The 24,659-nt window shown below is 49.9% G+C and overlaps 1 protein-coding gene across 3 annotated transcripts; it reads right to left on the reverse strand.

Moving 5' to 3' along the window:
* Nucleotides 1-8,678: 8,678 nt before the first annotated feature.
* Nucleotides 8,679-24,253, reverse strand: LOC100147690 (palmitoyltransferase ZDHHC19). 3 transcript variants are annotated; one of them, XM_070266803.1, is made up of 15 exons: nt 23,932-24,253; nt 21,561-21,687; nt 21,080-21,130; nt 20,537-20,733; nt 20,060-20,114; nt 17,727-19,728; nt 17,257-17,378; nt 16,579-16,718; nt 15,637-15,809; nt 15,421-15,526; nt 10,528-10,563; nt 9,960-10,045; nt 9,542-9,746; nt 9,085-9,150; nt 8,679-8,903 (listed from the first exon to the last, which is right to left on the reverse strand). In XM_070266803.1, the coding sequence occupies exons 6-14, from the start codon at nt 17,843-17,845 to the stop codon at nt 9,121-9,123; spliced, it is 1,017 nt and encodes a 338-aa protein (XP_070122904.1). In that variant the 5' UTR covers nt 17,846-19,728; nt 20,060-20,114; nt 20,537-20,733; nt 21,080-21,130; nt 21,561-21,687; nt 23,932-24,253; the 3' UTR covers nt 8,679-8,903; nt 9,085-9,120. The 3 variants fall into 3 exon arrangements, with proteins under 3 accessions (XP_070122904.1, XP_070122905.1, XP_070122906.1); XM_070266804.1 differs by lacking the exon at nt 23,932-24,253 and adding an exon at nt 23,483-23,616; XM_070266805.1 differs by lacking the exon at nt 10,528-10,563.
* Nucleotides 24,254-24,659: the final 406 nt, after the last annotated feature.

The following is a 24,659-nucleotide window of genomic DNA, read 5'->3' on the forward strand; positions in this document are numbered from 1 at the left end:
CTACTCTAACAAGTTAACCTGCCTTGGCATCAACACGTGGTTTCTATGCTCCCTTCATTTGTGACTGAAGGTTATTGCTAGAAGCTCCAGACCAGAGACTGGAGCTTCTGGAACATCAGAGAAGGACAGCCTGAGAAGGGGATATAGGGAAGAGACACCTGCTTATACCCTTCTTCGAAGAAGCTGACATGACCATCAGTGCAGACAACCAGGGACCTGACACTCAGGACTCCAGGACTACAAGGGCTGGGAAGAGATGACTTCAGGAATGTAGATTGTGGAGCCAGGGTTGACAGAATGAGAACTCATGCCATGTGGCTGAATAACACTGATGAGAGAAATCTGAGTGTGGCTATGCTTTTCAGAATTTGTGGCTATTTGTCTCAGAATATTGTTGATCAGTTTTAATGTTTTCTTTTCTGATGAGCATACAATAAGCTCCTTTTTTATGCTGTGTGTTCCATCTCCAAAGTCTGACTTTCCCAGGCTATGACCATGACTATGACAATGGTCAAACTTACCTGATTGTTGGTTTTTCATTTCAATCTTTCCTTGTCTGACATATTGATCCAAAATATTTGAAAACAACAACCCAGTTTTAAAGAGCAAAAATATTTCTTTCACCTGGGCACACCCTGCATACTATCCTACATATGTAGGAGCTGCAGGTGGCCCTACCTATGATCACTGTGAGTCTGAATATGGAAAACTGTGAATATATTTTACCAGCTCATTAACTCTCAGGAAAATTTTAAAATGATGCCCTAATAATTGGAATTCAGAGGAGCGCTTTTACATAAATTTAAGCCTGGGAAAATTCCAGCTGGCCCAGGAACATTCTATGAAACTTTTAAAGAAAAGAATAGGCAAAATCACCCAAGCTGTACAGATAATAGAAAAAAAGAATTAACAACAACGAGGAATCTCTATGGAACCTGTGGGACAACATCAAGCACACTAACATTCCTATTTTATGTGTCCTAGAAGGGGAAGAGAGAGACAAAGGGGCAGAGGATTTATTACAAGAAATAATAGCTTACAAGTTTCCTAAAGTAAGGAAGGAAATGGACATCTAGGTGCACAGAGATCACCAAGCAAAAGAAGCCCAGAGAGGCTCACACTAAGATACATTACAATTAAAATGTGAAGAATTAAAGATAAAGAGAGACTCCTAAAAGCTGCATGGGAAAGGTAACAAGTGACATACACAGGAAATCCCATAAGGCTATCAGCTGACTTCTAAGCACAAATATTACAGGCTACAAGGGAGTGCCACATTCTATTTAAAGTGCCAAAAGGAAAAAACCTACAGCCAAGAATACTCTACTTGGTAAGGTTATCGTTCAGAATGAAAGGAGAGAGAGTTTCCCAGACAAGCAAAAATTAAGGGAGTTTATCACCAAGAAACAAGTCCTACAAAAAATGTTAGAGGGACTTCTTTAACTCAGAAAGAGAAGACCACAGATAGGAATAAGAAATTTATCCAAAAAAAAAAAAGCAATAAAATCACTGGTAAAGGCAGAAATATGGTCAAGGTAGCTGATCAATCACCTGTGAAGATAATAAGAAGGGCAAAAGACAAAAGTACGAAAATTACTATTTCTATGCTAAAAGAGTAATGGATAGGCACTGGCCCCGTGGCCGACTGGTTAGGTTCGCGTGCTCCACTGCAGGCGGCCCAGTGTTTCGTTGGTTCGAATCCTGGGCGTGGACATGGCACTGCTCATCAAACCACGCTGAGGCAGCATCCCACATGCCACAACTAGGAGGACCCACAACGAAAAATATACAACTATGTTCTGGGGAGGTTAGGGGGAGAAAAAGGGAAAAAAAAATTAAAAAAATCTTTAAAAAAAAAAGAGGAATGGATACAGATGCACAAAAAAAGAGGTTAGGTATGATATCAAAAGCATGAAATGTTTTTGGAAACATGGAGGAGCAGAGTAAAAGAGTAGAGTTTTTAGAAGAGGTCAAACTAAAGAGATCATCAGCTTCAGATAAATTGCTATATACCTAAGATGCTATCTATGAACTTCATGATCATCAGAAACCAGGAACCAATAGAATCAGAAACAGAAAATTAAGAGACAGAAATCCAAACATAATACTAACAAAGGCAGCAAGACTTCAAGAGGCAACAAGAGAAGAAGAAAGGAACGGAAAAGAACTGCTACAACAGCCAGAAAAAAGTAACAAAATGGCAAGTACATACTTATCAATAGCTACTTTCAATGTCAATGGACTAAATGCTCCAATCAAAAGGCATAGGGTGGCCTAGAGGACAAAAAAACATGACCCATATATGTGCTACCTACAAGAGAGACACTTCAGACCTAACCACACTCACAAACTGAAAGTGAAGGGATGGAAAATGTTCCTAAGTGCAAATAGCAAGGAAAGAAAGTTGGGCTAACGATAGGAATATCAGAGAAAACAGTCTTTCAAACCAAAATGGTCCCAAGAGACAAAGCAGGTCACCACATAATGATAAAGGGGAAAACCCAAGAAGAGGATATAACACTTGTAAATATCTATGCACTCAAAACAGGAGCACCTAAATATGAAATCCATTCACAGAAATGAAAGGAGAATGAGACAGCAACACAGTAAATAAGAGGGGGCTCCAACATGACTATAGCAATGGACAGGTCATCCAAACAGAAGAACAACAGGGAAACAGTGCTGTTCAACAACACTACAGACCAGGTGGAGTAGTAGACGCACACAGAACATTCTATCCAAAAACCACAGAACACACATTCTTTTTAAATGCACATGGACCATTCTCCAGGACTTATCGCATATTAGGCTGCAAACAAGACTCAACAAATTTCAGAAGACTGAAATGATACCAAGCACCTTTTCTGATCACAACAGCATGAAACCAGAAATCAACTACAGGCAGAAAATCAGAAAAGACACAAATATGTGGAGACTAAACAAAATGCTGCTGAACAACGATTGGGTCAATGAAAAAATCAAAGGAGAAATAAAAAAATACCGGGGGACAAATGAAAGTAAAACATGACAAGCAAAATTTATAGGATACAGGGGCTGGCCCCATGGCCAAGTGGGTAAGTTTGCACGCTCGCTGCAGGCGGCCGAGTGTTTCGTTGGTTCGAATCCTGGGCATGGACATGCTCATCAAACCACGCTGAGCCAGCGTCCCACATGCCACGACCAGAAGGACCCACAACAAAGAATATACAACTATGTACTGGCAGGCATTTGGGGAGGAAAAGGAAAAGAATAAAAATCTTTTAAAAAAAATGTATAGAATACAGCAAAAGTAGTTGTAAGAGAGAAGTTTATAGCAATACAGCCCTACCTCAACAAACAAGAAAAATCTCAAATACACCATCTAACAGAGCACCTAAAGGAAATGGAAAAAGAAGAACCAGGCTCAAAGTCAGCAGAAGGAATGAAATAATAAATTCAGACCAGAAATAAATGAAATATAGAAGAAAAAACAGTAGGAAAAAAATCAATGAAATCCAGAGCTGGTTCTTTGAAAAGATAAACAAGATTGACACAGCTCTAAATAGACTCACCAAGGAAAAAAGAGAGAAGGCTCAAATAAAAAAAATCAGAACTGAAAGAGGAAAAATTACGACAGACACCTCGGAAATACAAAAGATTATGAGAGGGTACTATGAAAATCTATATGCCAACAAATTGGATAATCTAGAAGAAACGAGTTGATTCTTAGAATCTTACAACCTTCCAAAAGTGAATCAAGAAAAATTAGAGGATTGGAATAGACCAACACGAGCGAGGAGATCAAAACAGTCATCAAAATCCTCCCCAAAAAGAAAAGTCCAGGACCAGATGGCTTCCCTAGTGAATTCTCCCAAATATTCAAAGAAGACTTAATACCCATCTTTCTCAAACTCTTCCGAAAAACTGAAGAGGAGGGGGCGCTTCCTAACTCATTCTATGATGCCAACATTACCCTGATACCAAAACCAGACAAGGGCAACCCCAAAGAAAGAAAATGAAAAGCCAGTATCACTGATGAAACCCATGCAAAAATCCTCAACAAAATACTAGTAAACCAAATACAACAATACATTAAAAAAATCATACCCCATGATCAAGTGGGATTTATTCCAGGGATGCAGTACAGCTCAACATCTGCAAATCAATCAACGTGATACATCACATTATCAAAGTGAAGGATAAAAATCACATGATCATGTCTGTGAGGCAGAGAAAGCATTTGACAAGATACAGCATCCATTGATGACAAAAACTCTTAACGAAATGTGGATCGAAGGAAAGTACTCATCAGAATAAAGGCCATACATGTCAAACTCACAGCTAATGTCATTCTCAATGGAGAAAAACTGAAAACTATCGCTGTGAGAACAGGACCCAGACAAAGATGCCCACTGTCACTACTCTTATTTAATATACCATTGGAAGTCTCAGCCAGAGCAATCAGGCAAGAAAAAGAAATAAAAGGAGAGGATAGGAAGGAAGGAAGTGAAGTTGGAAAGGAAGAAGTGAAACTGTCACTATCTGCAGATGACATGATTTCACTTATAGAAAACCCTAAAGAATCCACCAAAAAAGTTTTAGAAACAATAAATGAATACGGTAAAGTGGCAGGAAACAAAATCAGCATACAAAAATCAGATGCATTTCTATATACGAACAATGAAGTAGCAGAAAGAGAAATTAAGAATACAATTGAAACTAAAAGAATGAAATACATAGGAAGAAGGTGAACAAAAAATTAACTCCAAATGAGTGAAAGACTCGAATGTAAGACATGAAACCATAAAACTGCAAGAAGAAAGTATAAGCAGTAGACTCTTTGACATTGGTCTTCACAGTATCTTTTGGAATACCACGTCTACTCGAGCAAGGGAAACAAAGGGAAAAATTAAAATGGGACTGCTTCAGACTAAAAGTCTCTGCAAGGCAAAGGAAACCACGAGCAAAATGAAAAGATGACCTGACAACTGGGAGAAAACATTTGCAAATCATCTATCTGACAAGAGTTTAGTCTAGAAAATATATCAAGAATACGTACAAGCCCTCAAAAACACAACAAGCAACCTGATCAAAAATTGGGCAGAGGATGTGAACATTTTTCAAGGAAGATACACAGATGACCAGCAGACAGGAAAAGATGTTCAACATCACTACTTAGGACAGAAATGCAAATCAAACTACAATCAGATATCACCGTACCCTGGTCCAAAAGGCTATAATTACCAAGACAAAAAGGAATAAATGTTGGAGAGGATGTGGAGAAAAGGGAATCCTCATGCACTGCTGGTGGGATTGCAAACTGGTGCAGCCACTATGGAAAAGAGCATGAAGATTTCCCAAAGAATTAAAAATAGAAATACCATCTTACCCAGCAGTCCCACTACAGGGTGTTTATCCAAAGAACATGAAATCAACGTTCCAAAGAGATTTAGGCACCCTGATGTTCATTACAGCATTACTCACAAGAGGGACGACGTGAAGCGATCCAAGTACCCTTCTAAAGATGAATGGATGAAGACAACGAGGTGTGTATATACAACGGACTACGACTCAGCCGCATAAAAGAGACAATCATCCCATTTGCCACAACATGGATGGACCTTCAGGGTATGACAGTAAGCGAAATAAGACACACAGAGAAAGACAAATATTGGATGATTTCACTCATCTGTGGAAGATCAACAAACACATGGATAAAAAGAACACATTAGTGGTGACCAGAGGGGAAGGGGGCTGGAAGGGAACAAAAGGGGTAGAAGGGCACATGTAGATGGTGACAGTTAAAAATTAGAGTAGTGGTGGTGAGCACGGTGAAGCGTATACAGAAACTGATACATAGTAACGGACGCTCGGAATCACACAATGTTATAAACCATTATGAACTCAATAAAATAATTGAAAACTTAGTAAAACTAGATACCCTGGAGGCTGGTTAGACACACAAAGTGCCTTGATTGAGTCCCTTTACTTATCATGGCAAATGATTATTTTCAAAGTTTCCATCAGAATGAGTCCTCTTTCGTAACTGCATAAATCACACCAGTTATGAGGGCCATGACTGAAGTGTCACTTTCGGAAGGAAATTTCATTTATTAGCTATGACTAGCTCACAACTATGGAACCAGCACCATCCTTCAGAAGTGGAAAAATCCTAAATTTTCCTCCTAGGAAAACGGTAGCTGCCCCCTGGCTTACTTGAGAACACCTCTCCCCCATCAGTGGGCGAAGGACCTCGAGGGGCGTGTGTGGGAATCAAGGGCAGGTTAGCATGAATGGGGAGGAGCTGGAAAGGGAAGGCGGGGGCAGCTCGGCTGAGGCCTCCAGCCTGGCACGAGAGAATCTCTGGGGGTGGGGGCAGCGCTCAGGGAGAGGGTGTGGGGGTGTCAGAGGAAGGGGTGGGCTAGGGCCCTCTTAGCCCTCGAGGGGTGGAGGAGGCTGAATGAAGGGGATTTCCTAAAGAAATCCTAGAACTCTCTGGTGGGAGGGACCACAAAGAGCCAGAATCAGCATCCCAGAGCAGGAGGGGTCATGGCCACCTATCAGCGTCAGAGGAAAGTTACGTCCTTGCCCGGTGGGGAAACTGAGACACAGGCTGTTGGGGGACATGACTGACACGTGGCTGAGGACTTGGAAGGCCTGGCCTGAGGCTGGGTGAGTCCCCCTTATAGCAGGAGGCAGGGAAGCAGTCGATGCCATCCTGATGACCAGGCACCCGGCTCTGAACCAGGCAGGGCAGTGGAGGGATGGGCAGCAGGGCAGGGCGGGACTAGGGGTCCCAGACCCTGGGGGACCCTGGGCTTCTCAGCCTCCTGCAGAGCACGGCCTCCAGCAGCTGAGACTCCTACAGCCAGCCCTTTCATGAACATCAACCTCCCGGCCCTGTCCCAGGGTCCTGGATCCTCTTCACATGGAGCTCAGGCACAGACACCCCCAGGACACCTTTTGGGAGTGGGCCTGAGCACCTCTTCTCTGTGGTGGGCAGCCTGGGCTGCGCTGTGCCTCGGAACACACACACAGGAGGCCCACACAGATTTGGGCACCACACATACACCTGGGGTCGGGGGCTCAAAAGGTCTCGTGTCCTCCCTGTGTCTCATGCGCCCATGGACTTCGGGCTTCCCAGACAGATGAGGCTGCTTTAGCAGGACTCAGAAATGCAGGCCCCCAGAAGTTTCAATGTGGCAACAGAAGCCATTTAAAGAGACCACGATTGGGCTGCCTTTCTGTATGTCAGGAAGATCCTACAGCCCTCCCCAGAACCCAGGGTCAACCCTGAGGTCAGCAGGATGAGAGCTGAGAAAATGCTTGCACCCCAAGGGAGCTTCAGACCGGGGAGACCCTGACCCCAAAGCAAAGGGGACACGGGAGAGCTGGAGTCCCTGGGGTTCAGCCCAGAGAGCCAGAACAAGAGGCATGGGTGAGGCTGGGCCAGACACAGAGGGGACCAAGTCCACCACGGTCAGGGTGGGAGAGGAGGGAGGGGCAGCCTGCGGGGGGACTCATTGTGTAGAGACCTGGAGCCACGTCCTGCACAGAGGTCACCCACCTCCCCAGGTGGGGCTGACGCTCCCCAAGGATGAGCTCCTGCCCCAACACACAAGCACGGGCATGCACACACAGCACACACACCTCCACGGGCCCTGGGCTGTTGGTCTGGCCCTCTGGCGACATCCTTCCTTCTTACCCTCCCCTGCTCCCGATTTCCCCTGAGTGCAGGGTGCCAGGAAGCAGTGTGGTGGTGCCCATCCTCATCTCTTGAGGAGGCAGTTCTGAAACTCCAGGGTGGCAGGATCACACGGGCACCAGATGAAAACCCAGATTCAGATTCCCGCCCTCCCCCACCCAGAGATGCAGAGTCGGTGACCTGGGGCCCTGGAATTCTGAGAAGGTGGCCCTTGGAGGAACACTGGGTGGTCTGTTAGCTGTGTGATGGAGAAAATGATCATCATCATACTGGCTGCTTTCAGTGTGTCCCTACTGTGCGCCTCGTGTTTGCATGAACCACCTCATTTCATCCACTGACTACCTTCCAGGAACATGCCGTTATTTCCCATGAGCAGGGTCACACGCTGGCCACTAGAGGAGCCACAGTTTGATGTACTGCCCTCTCCCTGCCCCCCAAGGCCAGCAGAGGCACAGAGCCTAGGGCACCCCGACAAGGACAGGACGTGAAACAGCGTCTGACTCCTCAACAAGAGGGAGTGACCAGGGTGAGAACGGCTCGGAGCAAAGATGCAGGGTGGACTGTGATGGGCAACATGCGCACTCCACCTCCCAGGGATGAGGCCGCCGGAGGGCCCCCTCCTCGCCTGAGGGCCAGCCCCAAGCTACCCAGGAGGCTCCTATGCTGCACTGCCAGAGCAGGCCACTCTGGGGGGATTCCTGGGCAGCGCGCGCCCTCTTCAGGCAGACAGGGGAGCTGCAGGGTGGAGGCCAGGACTTTCCTGGGAGGACATCCAGGCACTGCTGGGTTTTCTCTTCCATCATCTCCAGCTCTGCTGTGGTTGTTAGGGTTGCCCATTTTAAGGATGACAGAAATGTTGCGTGTCTTGCCCAAGGTCGCAAAGCCAGCCAGTATTGGACCTTGGTCCCTCCTCCCAGGGTCTTTGTCTCAGCCCCCAGAATGCCCCATGTCCCCCAGCTCCGTGGAATCTGGGACAGACCAAGCTCGAAGGCAGTTGGAGGAGGCAGGCAAAGGGTATTTAATGGGCTTTCGGGGGATCCAGGCACTCCCACCAGCGGAGTAGGCAGGGACAGGGCACGGAGAGCCTCCACGCGGGATAGAGGAGTGAGGTTCAGGTGTCGAGGCTCCTGGCATCTCCAGGGGCAAAATGGCGAGAGCAGACCAAGGCTGATTTGCGGCCTCATGCAGCAGGGGCAGCACTGGGCCAGCCGGCGTGGACCTAAATGCAGAGTGGACGATGCGGGCTGTCCCCAAGGGCCCACCCTGTAGCGCATGGCCCACCAGCTGGGGAGGAAGACTCTGTCCAAGATGCCACCCCCCACACACAGAGCATGGGTGTGGGCTGCCACCACAGAATGCCACTGCAGGGGCCCTTGGGCGCGGGCTTGGGAATTACCTACCCCCACTTCATTCCTGATGGTCCACTTCCACACGGTTCATACACTCAGCTCCAGATTAAAAGTTGCCTTGAAAGAAAGGAATCAGTCCCCCCAAATGAGAAACCACTGGACCACCTTCAGTCCTAATCTGGACACTGAGGCCCAGAAAGGGGAAGTGACTGGGCCAAGGCCAACCAGCAAGGTTGTGGTGTGGTCTTTTCCCTTTGTGTCTCCAGGATCCGCCCGATGATTCTGGAGGCCTGTGACTCTACTTCCAGCGCTCCTGGGGACTACAAGCCCCCTCCCTCGAGCTCTCAGTGCTCCAGCTTCAGGGCCACTGTACCATGCGGGAGCTTCCCCCCACATCCGCACAATCTGGAGATGCCCATTCCCAACACCACAGGCACAGGCAGCTGCACTTGTACATGCACACACACACACACGCACACACGCGCACACAAACAAACCGACACCTCACCTCCTGGAGATCTGCAGGATCTCGACTCCCAGGGGGAGCCCGTCCCGGTGTGTAGAGACCGCAAGTTTGGACGTGGGGGCGAGCCCCTGGCCCGGGGACAGCTGGAGGACTGGGCCCAGAGGGGCCTCTCGAGCAGTGCAGGGTCTGCATGGGCACCCAGTCAGGCCCCACCGCGCTCTGTAGCCCAACGGCTTCGGCCATGTACCTGGGGAGCACAAGCCAGATGGAAGGGGTCGCAACCCTCCAGGCCTGGTCCCCCTCAGCTTGGGGAGCACAAAGCACCAGCTCGTCCGTGCAGGGAGCTGGGGCCCGTCGCATCCAGGCTGCCGGGCCCTCTGCCCCATTTCTCGGATGAGAATCCCAGCTTCACCCCACCAGCCTCAGGGTCACCACTTGGGACTCTGCTGTGCCAACTCACTTGGGTCCTCGTGGCGCAAAAATTGTGAAACACCAGTTTCTAGCACAGCCAAGGTCGAAAGGGTTGTTTAGATGCAGGTATTGGTACTGGAGGGGGCAAGGGGAGGAAGAAGAGCTCAGATCCAGCAGGACTGGGACGGCCACCACCACTCCCCACCCTGAGCCCGTCAGCTCAGCCCAGGGCTGCAGCAAGACCCCAAGGGACAGAAGCCGCGAGTGTCAGCCAAGGCCTCCCCCAACCCACCTCCGAGTAGCTCTCTGCAGGCCACCCCTGGCGCTGCACCCCGTCTCCTGCCGTCTCAGGGATCCTCCCCTCACCCGGCACCCCCTTGGCAGCCTCCTCCCCTCTCTGCCTCCTTTGGCCACACACATCCTCCTGCCGCCTCTTTCCAAACACCCTAACACATCGACCGTTTGCTACGAAACTGTGCCAAAGACACGTCCACCCCCCGATGCCCCTTCTCTGCTGTCCCAGCTCTCAGTTTTTCTACACTTGTGCCTTCACTTAATTTCACTCTCTGGAAGGGCAGTTGGTTGGGGCCCAATCATACTTCCCTAACCACACTCACATGGCCCTGGACATCTGGGCTCCACGTCCTGAGCACCTAGTGCAGGAAAGGTGAGGCCCAAAGGTCAAGTCCTTGCCTGGACACTGCTGACCAGGCTCTGCTCCTCCCTGCCCTCCACCCATCGGCCTAGCTCCGACCTCCTCCGCAGGGCAGGCCCAGTCTCACCCCGAATACAAGAGCCCCGGCTACAAAATGTCTGTCACGACCAAAAGTGGCCAGGAGCACCTCTGCTCACCGCCAGCTCGCCTTGAGCCCTGCCCCTGTCACAAAGACGTTGATCTTCACAACTATTCTCCTCCAAAAGGAGCCAGGACTCCATGCAGGACAGCTGAGCCCTGGGGCAGGAAAAGTCAAGAGGGCTCCAGAAGTTCCCATGGTTGCCATATAGCAACACTAAGCACTGGGAGAGTTTGAGTCCTGCCTTCTTGAAGGTGATGAAAGCATTTAAGGGACACTAAATGGTGAACAGAGTTAGGGGAAATTTACTATCAGAATTTCAAATGTAGAGCAATCCATTTTGATGTCTGAGATGTATATGCAGCAGAGGAGAACGTTGCTTGCTCGGTGCTTAAAGGAGTGATAACTGTTGGATGGATTCACGAGGACTGACTAAGAGCTAGCGGACCTGCCCCTTCCCACAGGGGACCAATCAGCCGTGAATGGAACCCACAGCTCCGAGCTCCCACACTGTCCTCTCTCACTGGCTCCAGCCCTGTGTCTCCTGCCCCAACTGTGAGTCTCAAATGTCCTCACGGTCCGCAGGACCAAAACCAAGGTGGGCATCTCGTTGCCCCATCTCCTGCCACCTCCCTGCGGCCTCTGCTCTGGCGCCTTCTTCCCCAGGGCTTAGCGCTCCAGGATTCTCTCTCTCTCTCCCCTTGTATCCCAGAGCCTTATGCACTCCTTTGTCTGCAGTTTCACTCGTTAGCTTACAAATATTTGGGGCCTCAACAACCTTCCAGACATCAGTGGGGACTGAGGACACCCCACAAACAATAGAGCCAACTGTGACCTGCAGGGAGAGGAGGGCAGCTGGGGAGGGAGAGCAGCAGAGAGAGGGGATGAGAGCGAAGAGCAGGCAAACCAGGCCAAGACTCCAGGGTGCAGGCAGAGGAGCAGCAGCCAGGAAAGCAGGGGGAGCCGGGCCTGAGGGGCCAGGCACGGCCACGGCAGGCGCCCTCAGCCTCAGGTGGGGCTGAGTGCAGCCCGGAAACTTCCATCTGAGGACCGCACACTAGATTTGGCCACCTGGAGGGCGCAGAATCAGCGTGACAGTGAGGACAGAGGCTGAAGTGGGCTGAGTAAGGTGCAGAATGGCACTCATGAGCACAGACAACCCTCTCAGGAACTACGGCTGTGCTGAGGGGAGAGTAGGACATGTGGAGCGGAGGACGGTGATGTGATTGGAGGTTTGCTTTGTTTTGAAGATGAGAGAGACGTGAACATGCGTAAACGATGATGGGAAGGAACAGTAACAATAACGACGACGTATAGGACACTTACTTATATCAGCCGCTGTGCTACGTGTCTTACCCAAAGTAACCCACGCGACCTCCTTTTACAGATGGGGAAACTGAGGCACCAGGTGAATAAGTCACATGCCCAAACTCTCCCTGCTGCTATGCTGTGCAGCCGTGATTTCAATTTACGTGGACTGGCTCCAGAGCCCTTGCTATATCAACCACTAAGCAAGCGGCCCAGCAGAAGTGGTGGTCAGGGGAGGCAGGTGGGAAGGAAATGAAGTGGAGGTGTGTGAGGAACACCTGAGTGGGTTCTGCAGGTGATGGGGAAGAGTGCCTGGTGAATGTCAAAGAGAAGACCACATTTCCGTTTCTCAAGGCTGGAGAGCCTGGATGGGAGACCCCCATTCTGAGCAGTGGAGGGAGGGCAGGCCTATGGCCTGACCTAGGACTGAAGAAGCACAGGATGTGCAAAGGGACAGTGCTGCCCAAGAGAGGCTGAAATGATGGACTGAATGTGGAGAGGGAAGACAGGCTGACCACAGGGAGCTGGTGAGTCAGGGCTGAGCAGACGACGCACAGGTGAGCTGGCAAACAAATATGGGTGGATGGAGGGATGGAGTGGTGACTGGAAGGATGAGAGGTGGTGGGCAGAGAGGATTCCTCCATCCTTTCAGCTGTCTCAATGTCACCAGGCCCCCCTCACCAACGTGGCCCACTACAGTCTTTCTAAAACCGCATGGAGTCAGGCCATAGTCCTGCCACAGGAAACCCACGGCAAGGATGTTCACTTTGACCCCTCAAACTCAACAACGGACTAGAGGTCCAAGACACTGTAGTCAGAAAAGGAAAAAATAAAGACATGCTTATCGGAAAGGAAGAAATGAAACTGCTCTAACCCAGAGATGACATGTTTTTCTACGTGGCATCAACAAAAAAGCTTTGAGAGCTCATAAGAGACTCTAGCAAAACTGCAAGATCCCAGTCCGATAGAGAAAATTCCATTGTGGTTTCTTATAATAATAAACAAATGGAAAAGAAATTTGAAAAACTTTAGAGTAACACAAAAACCCGTGAAGTACTCAGAAAAAACCCAACACAATGTATGCAAGATCTATACTAGAAACTGCAAAAACACTCATGAAGGAAATCAGGGATGACCTAAATACATGGAGAGGAATCCCGCGTTCATGGATTCAAAACACAATGTTGTGAAATGGTTCAACTTCCAAATTGGTCTATGGGTTCCACGCAATCCAAATGAAAAGCTCAGCAAACATTTTTATAGAAATTCACAAGTTGATTCTAAAAATTATAAAGACAATCAAAGGAACTAGGACAGCCAAAGGCACTTTGAAAAAGAAGGAAAAAGTTGGAGGCCTCATATTGAGTGATTTCGAGACTTAATAGAAAGTTACTAATGAAGCCAGTGTGGCATCGGCCAAAGAAGAGAGGGTTCAGAAAGACACCCAAACCTATAGAGTCAATTGGTTTTTGACAAATGTGCAAAGGCAACTCCATGGGAAAAGGATGGTCTTTTCAACAAAAGGTGGTGGCACAACCCATACGCAAAAAAAATAAATCTCAACTCATATCTTGCATCAGATACAAAATTTAAGCTGAAATGATTCAGAGGCCTACCAGAAAATCTACAACTAGAAAACTTCTTGAAGAAAACATATGAGAATATCTTGGGGATGTCTGCTTAGGCAACGATTGTTGAATTACAACACCAAAGACACAATCCTTAAAAGAAAAGCTGATATGACACTTCACCAAGTCGAAAACTTCTGATCTTTGAAAGACGCTGTAAAGAAAATGACATGACAAGCCACAGTCTGCGAAAAAATATTTGCAAAACACATATCTGAGTCCAGGATACAGACAGAACTCTTAAAACTCAATAAGAAGAAAACAACACAATTTTTCTGAATGGGCAAAAGATTGGAACAGACACAAATCACAGATAGACGGTCGGCAAACGAGAACACGAGAAGATGCTCAGCATCATCAGTCATTAGGAACACGCAGACACAACCACAACGAGATACCACCACACATTCGTTAGATGAAAGTAAGGAAACAAAACACAGAAGACCTGACGACGCCAAACGACAGTGAAAGTGGAGAAACGCCTGGAATTCTCATACGTTGCTTGTGGGAATGCCAAATGGTACAGGCATTTTGGAAGACAATTGGGCAGTGGCTTACAAAGGGAAACATTCCGGTACCATACAACCCAGCAAGGCCGCCTTTAAGGATTTATCAACAAAGAAGTGGAAACATGTCCAGGGGCCTGGACACGAATGTTTAGAACCACATTTCATGATCACCAGAAACTGGAAACCACCAAAATAGCCTTCAACTGGCAAATGGATCAACAAGGCATGCATAGGTATATCCATAGGATGGAATAGTACACAGCAAGAAAAGGAAGAACCTCCTCATATAGGCAACACCACGGATGAATCTTGAATAAATTTTGCTACGTGAAACACAGCAGACTCAAAAGTCTATGAATTCCATTTACAGGAGGTTCGGGAAAGAGAAACACTATGGGGATAGTACAACTCAGTGGTTGCCAGGGGCAGCAGGTATGGGGACATATTGACTGCAAAAGACCGTCAGAGAATTTGGGGGCTGACGGAACTGTTCTGAATTTGAATTATGGTCGTGGTTACAGGACTGTCTGTGCTTGCCCACACTCATAGAATCGGGTGCTTAAAAAAGGTGAATTTTACCGTATGTCAAAAAAAAAAAAAGGAGTCCTGCCGTGGCTCCCAGGTTCCTGGTCCCAAGATTCAATTTCTCCACCTGACGTTCGGAGCCTTTTCCGTCTGGCCAGTGCCAAGGAGGCCACTTCATTTCCCATCCACTTTCTGCTCCATTTACAACTGTCTCGTCACCATCTCGTCAACAGTCCGCACACTTTCGGGCATCCCTGCCTTTTGGCAAGCTGTGCCCCTCACCTGCAATGCCCTCCCCTCTGCCCTTGCCCACCCAAAACCTCTCCACCGCGGTCCTCTCTGAACTCTCCGTTCCCTCTCTGAGTCTGTGCTGCACAGAGCGGTCAGGCCCCTCTCTCAGTGTTCACCAGCCTCTGGCGGGAGTTATTCTGACTTCAGGCTCCTCATCACCACCAGCACAGGATGGAGCCTTACTCACCACTGCGCACAGCGCTCAAAATACTGCATGCGCGACCTGGCACACAGGAGGCCCTGGACGCAGGGCACCCAGTCGGGAGAGTGACACTGAGCCCCAGTGGAGGCACCACAGGAGCTGAATCAGGGTCTGAAGGGCTAAGGAGGCACCTTCGAGGGAGGGCAGGCCATGAGGACCAGGGCGGTGGAGGAAGAGTGGAAGGTGCGGAGGTCCGGGAGGGACAAGGGGACCGCCCACAGCCCGGTGTCCTGGCTCCCCCGGGCCCACATACCTTGCCCTCGTGGGAGCGCTCAGCCTTGCTAACCGACCAGGCCTTGATGAGCAGCAGCACGAAGAGAGGCACCAGGAAGCCGGCGGCGGGTACAGCCACCACGATGCTGCGCTGGAGCTAAGGAGCCGCGCCTTGAACCCTGCCCCCTGCCCCCACACCTGGGCTCTCCCAGCCCTCCTCCTCTCACCCAAAGTGGGCCCCCAGCCTGGTGGATACGTGATGATCTTGTCCAGACCGTAGGGCAGGTGGGTCGTGCGCACCAGGACCATCACACAGGCGACCAGCACGGCGAGAGTGTATAGACACAGGGACAGGACCAGCAGCAGGTAAAGCCGGTAATTGCGGTGCCCGACACAGTTATTCACCCACCTGTTGTGGTGGTCAAAGTCCTGGGCGAGAGTGAGAGGGGGCGCCCTCCAGATCCTGACCGTGGCCCAGCCTCCAACGCCCCTAAACCTGAGCCACAATGTCGCTAGCGCTGGCGTTTCTGTGGTGAGAGCACTTTCGGGCTCTGTGGCTCAAGGTCACTTGACACGAGGCCTCTAGAGACAAGGCGCGCCTAGCCTTCTGTGGGACACTTCCTGCTGTACCCTCAGCAGGACCTCTGTTTTGACATCCACTGAATGAGAGTAAGAATGACACAGCCCCCCGCACCCCCCAGCCTCTCTGGGTTGTAAGCAGGAGAGAAGACAGCACATTTGTAAACCTTGGCAGGCTAGACACAGGAGAGACAAGCTCTCAGAATCCAGAAGATTGTCGGGCCTGGAGCCCCAGAAGAGGACAGGCGGATCTCCCCAGGCCAGATCTGCAGCCGGCCATAGGCCCCCTGGGCATCTAGTGTCAGTGAGGCCTGGGGTAGGACACGGGTGCCTTTCCTCCCCCTGGCCTGACAGGGCAAGCATAGATGTGGATGCACCTGTGCCTGTCAGCACCTGGGTGGGCAAGGGCCAGCCTCCCAGGACAGCAGCAGGCACAGACGCAGTGACCTGCATGAGTGACCAAGAGTGCCTGGGAGTTACTGCCACCCTTGGCCTTTTGTAGTCCTGGTGGTGTTTTCACACCTGCCACGGGCACCCGGAGTCAATGGGCCTCTTGGCCCAAGCCGAGTTCAGGGCAGGGCTGGGAGGGGGCAGGGGGGCAGATGAGAGGGGTGCTCACCTCCACACAAATGTTGCACCGGGGGCAGTGGTGGGTCCGGGGCGGGCGGTGGAAGCGGCACTTTGGGCACCACTGCAGGTGGAAGGCCATGTGGTTCACCCACACCACAGGCATCATCATGGGGTCCAGTTCGTTGGAGCCTGGCATGGGAAGAGGATTGGGCAGCAGCAGGAGCCCTTCCATCACTCTGCTGCTGGCAGGGGTGGGGGCAGCCCCGCAGCATCACACGGCTCCAGGAAGGGTGGGGAGGAGCTGGGCATGGGAATCACCGGTCCCCACTCGGCTGGCTGACCGAACTGGGAGACGCTGGCAGCCCAAGGGAAGGTAATTTGCAGCCAGAGGAGCTCTGTTAGGACGCAGGCCTTCGCAACTGGGACTGATGCTTTCAGGAGTGTGTGCAGTGGGAAGGAAGAAGAGAACTGAGTGGTTGTCAATACCGGGCTTCTCTCCCTGGTCTGCCCCGCCCTCCCCTCCAGGGTAACTGGAAACCTCCAGAATTCTCTTTCCCACATCTTGGCGGATTGGGTCAGGAAGCAAAGAAGCAGGGCCCAAGCAGGTGAGGAGGGGGGAGAAGGGGTCTTGAGGCCCGGGAGGGGAGTGGGGAGCACGTTAGGAATCATCCGTGCAGGCAGGAGCCTTTCGGCTGCTACCTCCTTCTCCCAGGGGCCGAGAACTCACCTTGATGTAGGATGCCAGGGTCTGACCCATTGAGGGCGATCAGACTGCAGAAGCTGAGTACGAAGAGGGGGCCCGTGACAATAGGATAGACCCACTCGCCGTTCTGGAGCAGCCATCTGCAACTGAGACCAGAGCAGGACTCAGCCCTGATCTGCGGGAGGCCCTGAGCTCCCCCCAGGACTCAGTCCACCTGGTCAGGACTCACAGACCTTCAAGCCTGCCATCAATATCCAGGCTAGTGACAGATCCATAGAAGCTCCACCAGATGTCACCCAACACGACCCACCACCACCAGCTCCCAGGGGCACCAAGCACTCTATGCCTCGGTGCCTTTGCGCGTTCAGGTCCCTCTGCCTACAATAGCCTCCCTTCCATGGCCCCTCTTCTGCACTTCCCCTGCTCCATGTTATCATCATCTCTTTTTCTTTCTGTGTCTGTCAGAAACCTGCCGGCCTGTGTGGGAGACTCACGGGAAAGCAAAGAACAGGCCACTCAGGACAAGCAGCATCACTGCGCTGAGGGCGGCACACAGGCTCGGGATCATCCAGGGAAGCAGGCCCTGAGGTCGGCCAGCCCGCGAGAGCGGCATGGCGGCACCTCCAGCGCCCACAGGCGCCCTCGCCAACACTGGCTCCAGGAGCCCTATCTCCAAAGCGGTCGCTCAAGAGATAGTGAGCTCCCAAGCTACGGCCCAGGGTAGAAGGCACGAGTCCCAGTGTGATGTCACAGAAGCTGAGAATGTGAGCGAGGGGCTCTGCAGCCTGTGACCGGCATCTCCAACGGCAACGCCCCCCACCCCCTCATGCTGGGGACGGAGAGGTCCTGCCCCCGCCAGGTTGGCTTCGAGACCCCAGGAGAGTTTCGAAGCACATGGGGAGAAGGGGCTGATTCCAATCGCCCTTTCGGGGGAAGTGCTGATCGAAGCAAACCGTGCTCATTGCTCACTCTGTCTCCAGTTTTTCCTTTCTGCTCTCATGAAATTCCACTTTGGGGTTGGGGCAGTGAAATAATCTCCCAGCTTCCCTCGTTTCCAGGCTTCTCTTGACAAAAGTTGGGTCAATGAGATTTAAGTGGATCTCTGTGGTTTCTAGAAAAGCTTCTAGCTCCCTGATCAGAGGGGAAAAGGACACCGTTGGCACAGCTCTGTTCCTTCTTCCTGTCTTGAACCTAGATGTGCTGGCCGGGAGTGCCCTCTTGGGCCCATTAGGCAACAAGTCAACACGCTACACAGACACCCTTTGATGACAGTCTTGACACTGCCCCGATCTAGAACTGCCTCCCTCTGAGCTGCTTATGAGGGGAGAAAATCACTGGCTTCTCTGTGACATGCAGCTGACAGTTGTCATTCGTTTCAGCCACTGAGCACCTGAACCCCTCTATGTCTGGAAGAGTCCCCCAACTGTGAGTCACAGCTCCAACAGACCTGTGACTCAGGGGCCGCCAGTCAGCTTCAGACCTGCCACCACCACCCGACTGCGGGGTCTGTGCTGAGAGGCAGCCCCTGCACACATTTTCCGAACTCCGTGTTGACACACAGTGGCCGTTTATCTGATAGCAGCTTACTGTCAGCTTCTCCTCCTATCCCAATTTATTTTCCACGAAAGCAAGAGTCCTGCCCTATGTTTCTTTTCAGATACTCAGTAATCGAGACTCTCTTGCTTATGCAATTGACTTTGCCGTTAGCAGTAACAGTCCCATTTCACAATGCTTCATTCGAGTTAATTAGAAAAACACAGCAAAATGTTTCCGTTTCTCCTGTGATTTGCTAGTAAAACTCACTCACAGAACACATTATTAACCACCAGCTTTCAAAACAAAATGTTGAAGTTATTCTGTTAAATGCCCCCTAGAAGAAACAGGGACGTGAAGTACGGCATTCCTAATCTCTGGAGCAGAAGATGTCACATCTTTAAAGGGATGACAGGTTCACGATCAGACAGGCAGAGACTCTTCTCGGAGCCTTTGGTCACTAAATCTCAATTTCTTGTGCACACTTCTATGGGAGGGTGACATCTGTAGTTGGTTGAGCTTTGTAAAAGAATGAACAGACTGTCTAAATTTACCAGTGAAAGATTCGCAAGCTGGTTAAAGATGTCCTGGTTCGTGACCGTTAGAAATGATTAAATATTGTGAATTGACATGGAGACAAATGATCAAATATTAACAAATATTAAAAGTCATCAAATTTATTGAAAATCTCAGTACGAACAGTATATTCCTTATATATTCCAGTGATTTGAAGCACTTCACTTTTTAATGTCATATTTATTTGTCTAATAACTGAAGTATATCTCATTAGGATTACTGAAATTTCAAAATAATCTCAAACGTGTTGCAGTTGCTTATCGGTGTATTTCTTGTTTATAGCCAATTTTGCTTTTTCTGTATCTTCTTTCTAATTATTATTTAGGTACTTCAAGTTAAGGTGAAGTAACCTGGATGTGGATGCTGCCATCTCTCAACGGGGTCTTTCTAAAAGACACAAAAAATTTCAAAAGAAAATCATAACTTTGTAGCATGCAACTTTTTACTAACTATTCTTATATACCCTATTTCACATGATCATCACACCACTCTTGGATGTTACGTATTACGATAAAACCCTGAGCGTCTCACCACTGTTTTCTATGACAAGGTTCAACTCAGAAATAAGAGAAAACTCTCCTTCCTAAAAGCTCAGAGAAAGTAAAGCATAAAATCTTTTATAGGCAAGGAAGAGATTCAAAATCACTCTATTGACTGCGTAATTAATCAGACTTCAATATGTGCTAAGTATCTCAAATATGCTTAGCATGGTACTAACCTGAAGGGATAAAAAGTCAGAAAAGACAAATTCCTTTCTTCAAGGTTCTCATGATCTAGTCAGGAATCATCAACAAGGACAAAAGTAAGGAAGAAAACAAATGATTGAAAACTTAGAACATTAGATTGAAAGGCGTGATGAAGATGGAAAAATAAAAAGGGATTGGGGCCAACGTTTCTTAGAACGAGGGAGTATTTTTTCACCAAGTTTTGAGGTAGGAAGGAATGGGATAAGTTTTGTCCATGGTCAATCAATACTGTTATTGTTATTATTACTTATTTCACAAATGTGAATATTTCGTTTTCCTTTCAGGGAACACGTTATTGAGTGTTGAAATACTTACCACTTAACTTGTGTGCTCCATACGGCTCCAGCTATTTACAGAAAGAATAACAACTTTTCCAAATGGAGGTATGGTTAACCTTATTTATTTTATTTTTGGCTGAGGAAGATTGGCCCTGAGCTAACATCTCTTACCAATCTTCTTCTTTTTGCCTGAGGAAGATGGTCCCTGAGCTAACATCTGTGCCAATCTTCCTCCATTTTGTATCTGGGACACCAGCACAGCACGGCTCAATGAGTGGTGCATAGGTCTGCACCCAGATCCGAACCCGCAAACCCCAGGCCGCTGAAGCAGAGCGCACAAATTCAACCACTATGCCACCGGGCCGGCCCTAAATAGAGAAATAGCAACTTTTCAAAATAGAGCTACAGTTACTCTTCTTCTTTCAATAAATCATTTGTGAATTGACAGGAATGTTTCCCAAGGAGCAGATGTCATCAAAGCATGAGATCTCCCAGACACAACAGGAAAGTTCAGAGTCACATTTGTTTTGCCCAAAATCATGAAGCTATAACAAACCATCTGAAGACATATTAACACTCATTAAACCAGCACCAAATGGAATGTTTTCCCCTCCAGACTGGGAAGTTGATATTCCGAATGTTTCATAAGATTGGGGAGGATTTAACCTAAGAACTCTGTAAAAGCAGTCAACACAAGCTGGGCCACAGACATACCTGCCAATTCCAGAAGACATCTTCAGAAACACTTTCAGGTCTGTGATAAACCTTTTGGTAGTTCACAAGTGCCCATGCAATGGAAAGAGAACACAGTATGAAGAATAAGAAGTAGGCACCATGCAACGGCCTGTCTTATTTAACTCCAACCCCAAACAACGTATTTCTTAGATGTGGTAAAGAAAAGATGTGAGAGTGAGCCAGCTCAGTGACTCCAGTTTAAACCTATACCCTATCACTGGAAACAGTACATGTGCTTCCTCTGCCTTTGTAATTGTTTATATTCCTGACCTTCTCTGCCAGCAAAAACAATTCCCAGTCCCACCCTTACCGACCCTCCCCACACACACACAAAAAGAGATTAAATATTCAGTTCATCTTTGCACATTTTTCCCATGAAAAACTAGAAATCAAAATTCATTAAAGGCAATTCTACAAGAAGGCAAAAGAAAAGCCACAGAATTCTTTATCTCCCTTTTACCCTTAGTTTCTGCTCATGTTGATTCTAGTCTGCTGAGAATTCCAAAACACTCTGCATTGCCCCAGTGTTTCTTGGTCTCCCTTCTCAGAGACTCAGCAGGAAAGTGACAGGCGTCACAGCATTACTCCTGCGAAGGGAGCGGACAACAGAGTCTTAGAAAGGGAAACCAGTGGTGGTCAAACAGGAAGTCATTTTTGAGGGATTCAGGTCATGAAAGCAGTAAAGTAGACTAAGGAAAACGTTACTGAGCTCAGGAAATTTTCTCAACACAGCCGTGGGGTTACCATTTGACAAAATATGTTTCTTTGGTTTTCATTTTTCCTCTAGAAACGTTATTAAAGCCACTAACAATTCCCATAAGGTACAATAAGAACTGTATAAATATAGATGATTAATATCATGTCCATGTGATTCACGGCCTACAGACTCGATGGCGCATATGCATCCTCAACCACTGATCCCGTTTAACTTTGTGAGTGTTCTTCCCCTACAAATGATAATCTACAGATACAGCGTCAAAGTGATCTTAGAAAGCTCGTCCCTTACAGCGAGGTCACGGAAAGTGGCCTGAAGTCCCTGAAAGGTGCTCCACATGCAGCTAAAACAGTGCCGGTCTCGGCTTTGCCCCTCACCAGCTTGTACTTGCACACATCAATTCACACTTTGACATCTCATTCCCATCTCTAAAAGGAGAACAACTGCTTTGTCCACTCCCCTAACCATCAATACTATTTTCAAAAATTATAATTCTTGGTTAAGATTGCAAGGGCCAGAGGAGGACGTCACCCATTTCTAACTGTGTCTCTCCGCCTTTTTTCCATCCACAAAAAAGCAAAAACACCTTGTGTAGTATCGTTGGGCATGTTAATCGTGATAACGTACAAAGCCCATGGGATGCAATAAGTGTTAGAGAAATACCCCTTCCCTTCTCCACCAATTTTCCATTTCATAAATGGGCAAAAATTCCATTTGAAATGTTGGCAATCCAGATCAGTACCGTCTTATTGTCTCTAGGCTACCGCTTGACCCTATTCTTCTCTCTTCCCACATCACCTTCCTGTATATCCTGGCCTTTCTCTTCCAAGAACCAAGGTCTTTTCCCATCTCCCTGAGCGGGACCATCACTTTGTAGTCTGTTAGCAGTGGCTCCTCTGGCCAGCTTTAGCTCATCAGGCAAGCCTCAGCGACTCCGAGGCTGGACAGAGTTACAGCAATATCCCGACTCTTCCTGCTCATCCTCCCCGCTGTCTGGCCTCGGAGCGGGAGAAGGGAAGGCGGCACTGGAGTGATGACCTTGTGGAGACACCTGCCTTTCATTACGGGTTCCCTAGGGGCTAAAAGGCAGCAAGTCCGCCTGTCTAGCTCGGGTCTCCGTGGCGCGGCACCCGGCACCTCCCGGCCTCAGCGGCGGGGAGCGCGCCGCCGTCCAGGGCTCTGGACTGCAGGCTGCAGCGAGACGCCGAGGCTCGGCCTCCAGTCAAGTCCCCTCCGCGCGCTGGCACCGAGGCCGAGCACCTCTGTCCCCGAGGCCGAGCACAAGTCCGGAGAGCAGGAGAACTGGCCAGGCTTGCCCAGTAACACGTGCCCTCGGGGCGCGGCGGCAGCGGGCCGGGAGGGAACACCCGGGGCTCCAATTCCCAGCCGGATCGACCCAGGCTTTTCCTGAGCGAGCCAAGCCCAGGCTGCCAAGGGATGCCCCGCTCGGGAAGAGCGCGTTTGCAGGCACCGCGCTTCCCTGCCAGCCAGCGCCTGGCTGCCACCCGACGCCAACATTCCCCTCGGGCTCTGGAAGAAAGGACGCACGCTGCATGGAGCCAGAGCGCCGCGATTCCCGCCCCAAGCAAAAGGCGTCCCCCATGTCTCCCCAAAAGCACCACAACCAAACTAGCAGCCAGGTCTCCCCATGCCCTTCCGCGGCCCACCCGGAAAGTGGCGAGCGAGGGCGCAGATGCCCTCGGCCGGGTCCTCGGTCTGCAGCGAGACGTCGCCAAATGAACCTGCAGCCGGCGGCAGCCTGGGGGCTACTGCAAACGCGCTGCCCGCCGCCTCCGCTGCGCCTGCGCGAGGGCGAGGGCGAGCGCACCTCCCGGGTGCGCGAGGAGGCAAACCGCTAGCCGGCCGGCCGCCGGGCTCTGGCCGGGAGGGCGAGGGGGCGGCGAGGGGGTTGGAGCGACCCGCCTGGGCCCTGGCGCGGCCCCTCCGTCAGCTCCGGGGCGCTTTCTCCGTCCCAGGACGATTCCTTTTTCCCCAGCCGCTCCGCATCCTCACTTCGGACCCACAGCCACTCCTAAATTCCGTCACCTTTGCTTACCACCGCGGTTCCCAACTTGCCCTCCTACTGGCATAGCAGGTGACCTGAAACCAGCCTTACCTGCCGCCAACTCCTCACTCCCGCTCTCTCAGCCTGCTGTCCCTTCAGGGACAGAGGAAGGGGATGCGGGCTGGGGGCGTGGGAGCTGCGAGGAGGCGCAGTCCAAGAGGAAGGGCGCCTTTGAAGTTTGTGGAGCGACCACAGCAGCTGTCCGGGGAGAGACTGAGTCTTTCTAAAAAGGGGCTGCTGCAACCGCCAGGGATTACCTCTCCCCTTCCGGTCTCCTCCCCCAGCCCTCGCCCCCGCCGGCGCGCGCCAGCCCCCCTGGGCGTGCTGCTAGAAGGCTATCCCTGCTGGCGGGGCCACAGCGCAGATCCCAGACAGCTCCGGGCGCGCCTAGGGGTGTTCCTCCGGGTAGGGCACTCTGTCTGTAAAGAATCCTCTGCTGTTTGAGCCTGCGCCTGGATGACTTAGGACCTGTTTATTCGATACCATAAAGTCTCTAAGGAGCTGCGGAAAAAAACGGGACACTGTCCTACAAATTTTAAGGTTAAATAAAGTAGCTAGATTCCAGTAGGTAAAACACCCGTCCACTGTGACTGGCCTTGAAAGAGCAGACAGGGGGATGAGCGACAAAGATCAGCCCTCCCTTAAGGGGCTGGCACCGAGGAAGGAACAAACAGGGGAAAGAAAGAAAAGAATACCAAGATGTAAGTCTTCTTTCCTCTTTCCCTCATACCAGGCCAGCAAGGATATGTCTTAGGAGGTTTCCTTGGTTGGTTTGTGCA

This window comes from Equus caballus, chromosome 5, assembly GCF_041296265.1.
Source record: "Equus caballus isolate H_3958 breed thoroughbred chromosome 5, TB-T2T, whole genome shotgun sequence".
NCBI lineage: Eukaryota > Metazoa > Chordata > Mammalia > Perissodactyla > Equidae > Equus > Equus caballus.

What these genes read in the sequence shown, in the direction of transcription:
- LOC100147690 (XM_070266803.1), bottom strand. Translation starts at nt 17,845, where the DNA reads ATGCCGCTCTCGCGGGCTGGCCGACCTCAGGGCCTGCTTCCCTGGATG. An exon ending in GGCCTGTTCTTTGCTTTCCC is followed by an intron (nt 17,379 to 17,726) that starts GTGAGTCTCCCA and finishes CTCTGGTCTCAG; the next exon opens with TTGCAGATGGCTGCTCCAGA. An exon ending in ATCCTGCAGATCTCCAGGAG is followed by an intron (nt 9,151 to 9,541) that starts GTGAGGTGTCGG and finishes CTTTCTTTCAAG; the next exon opens with GCAACTTTTAATCTGGAGCT.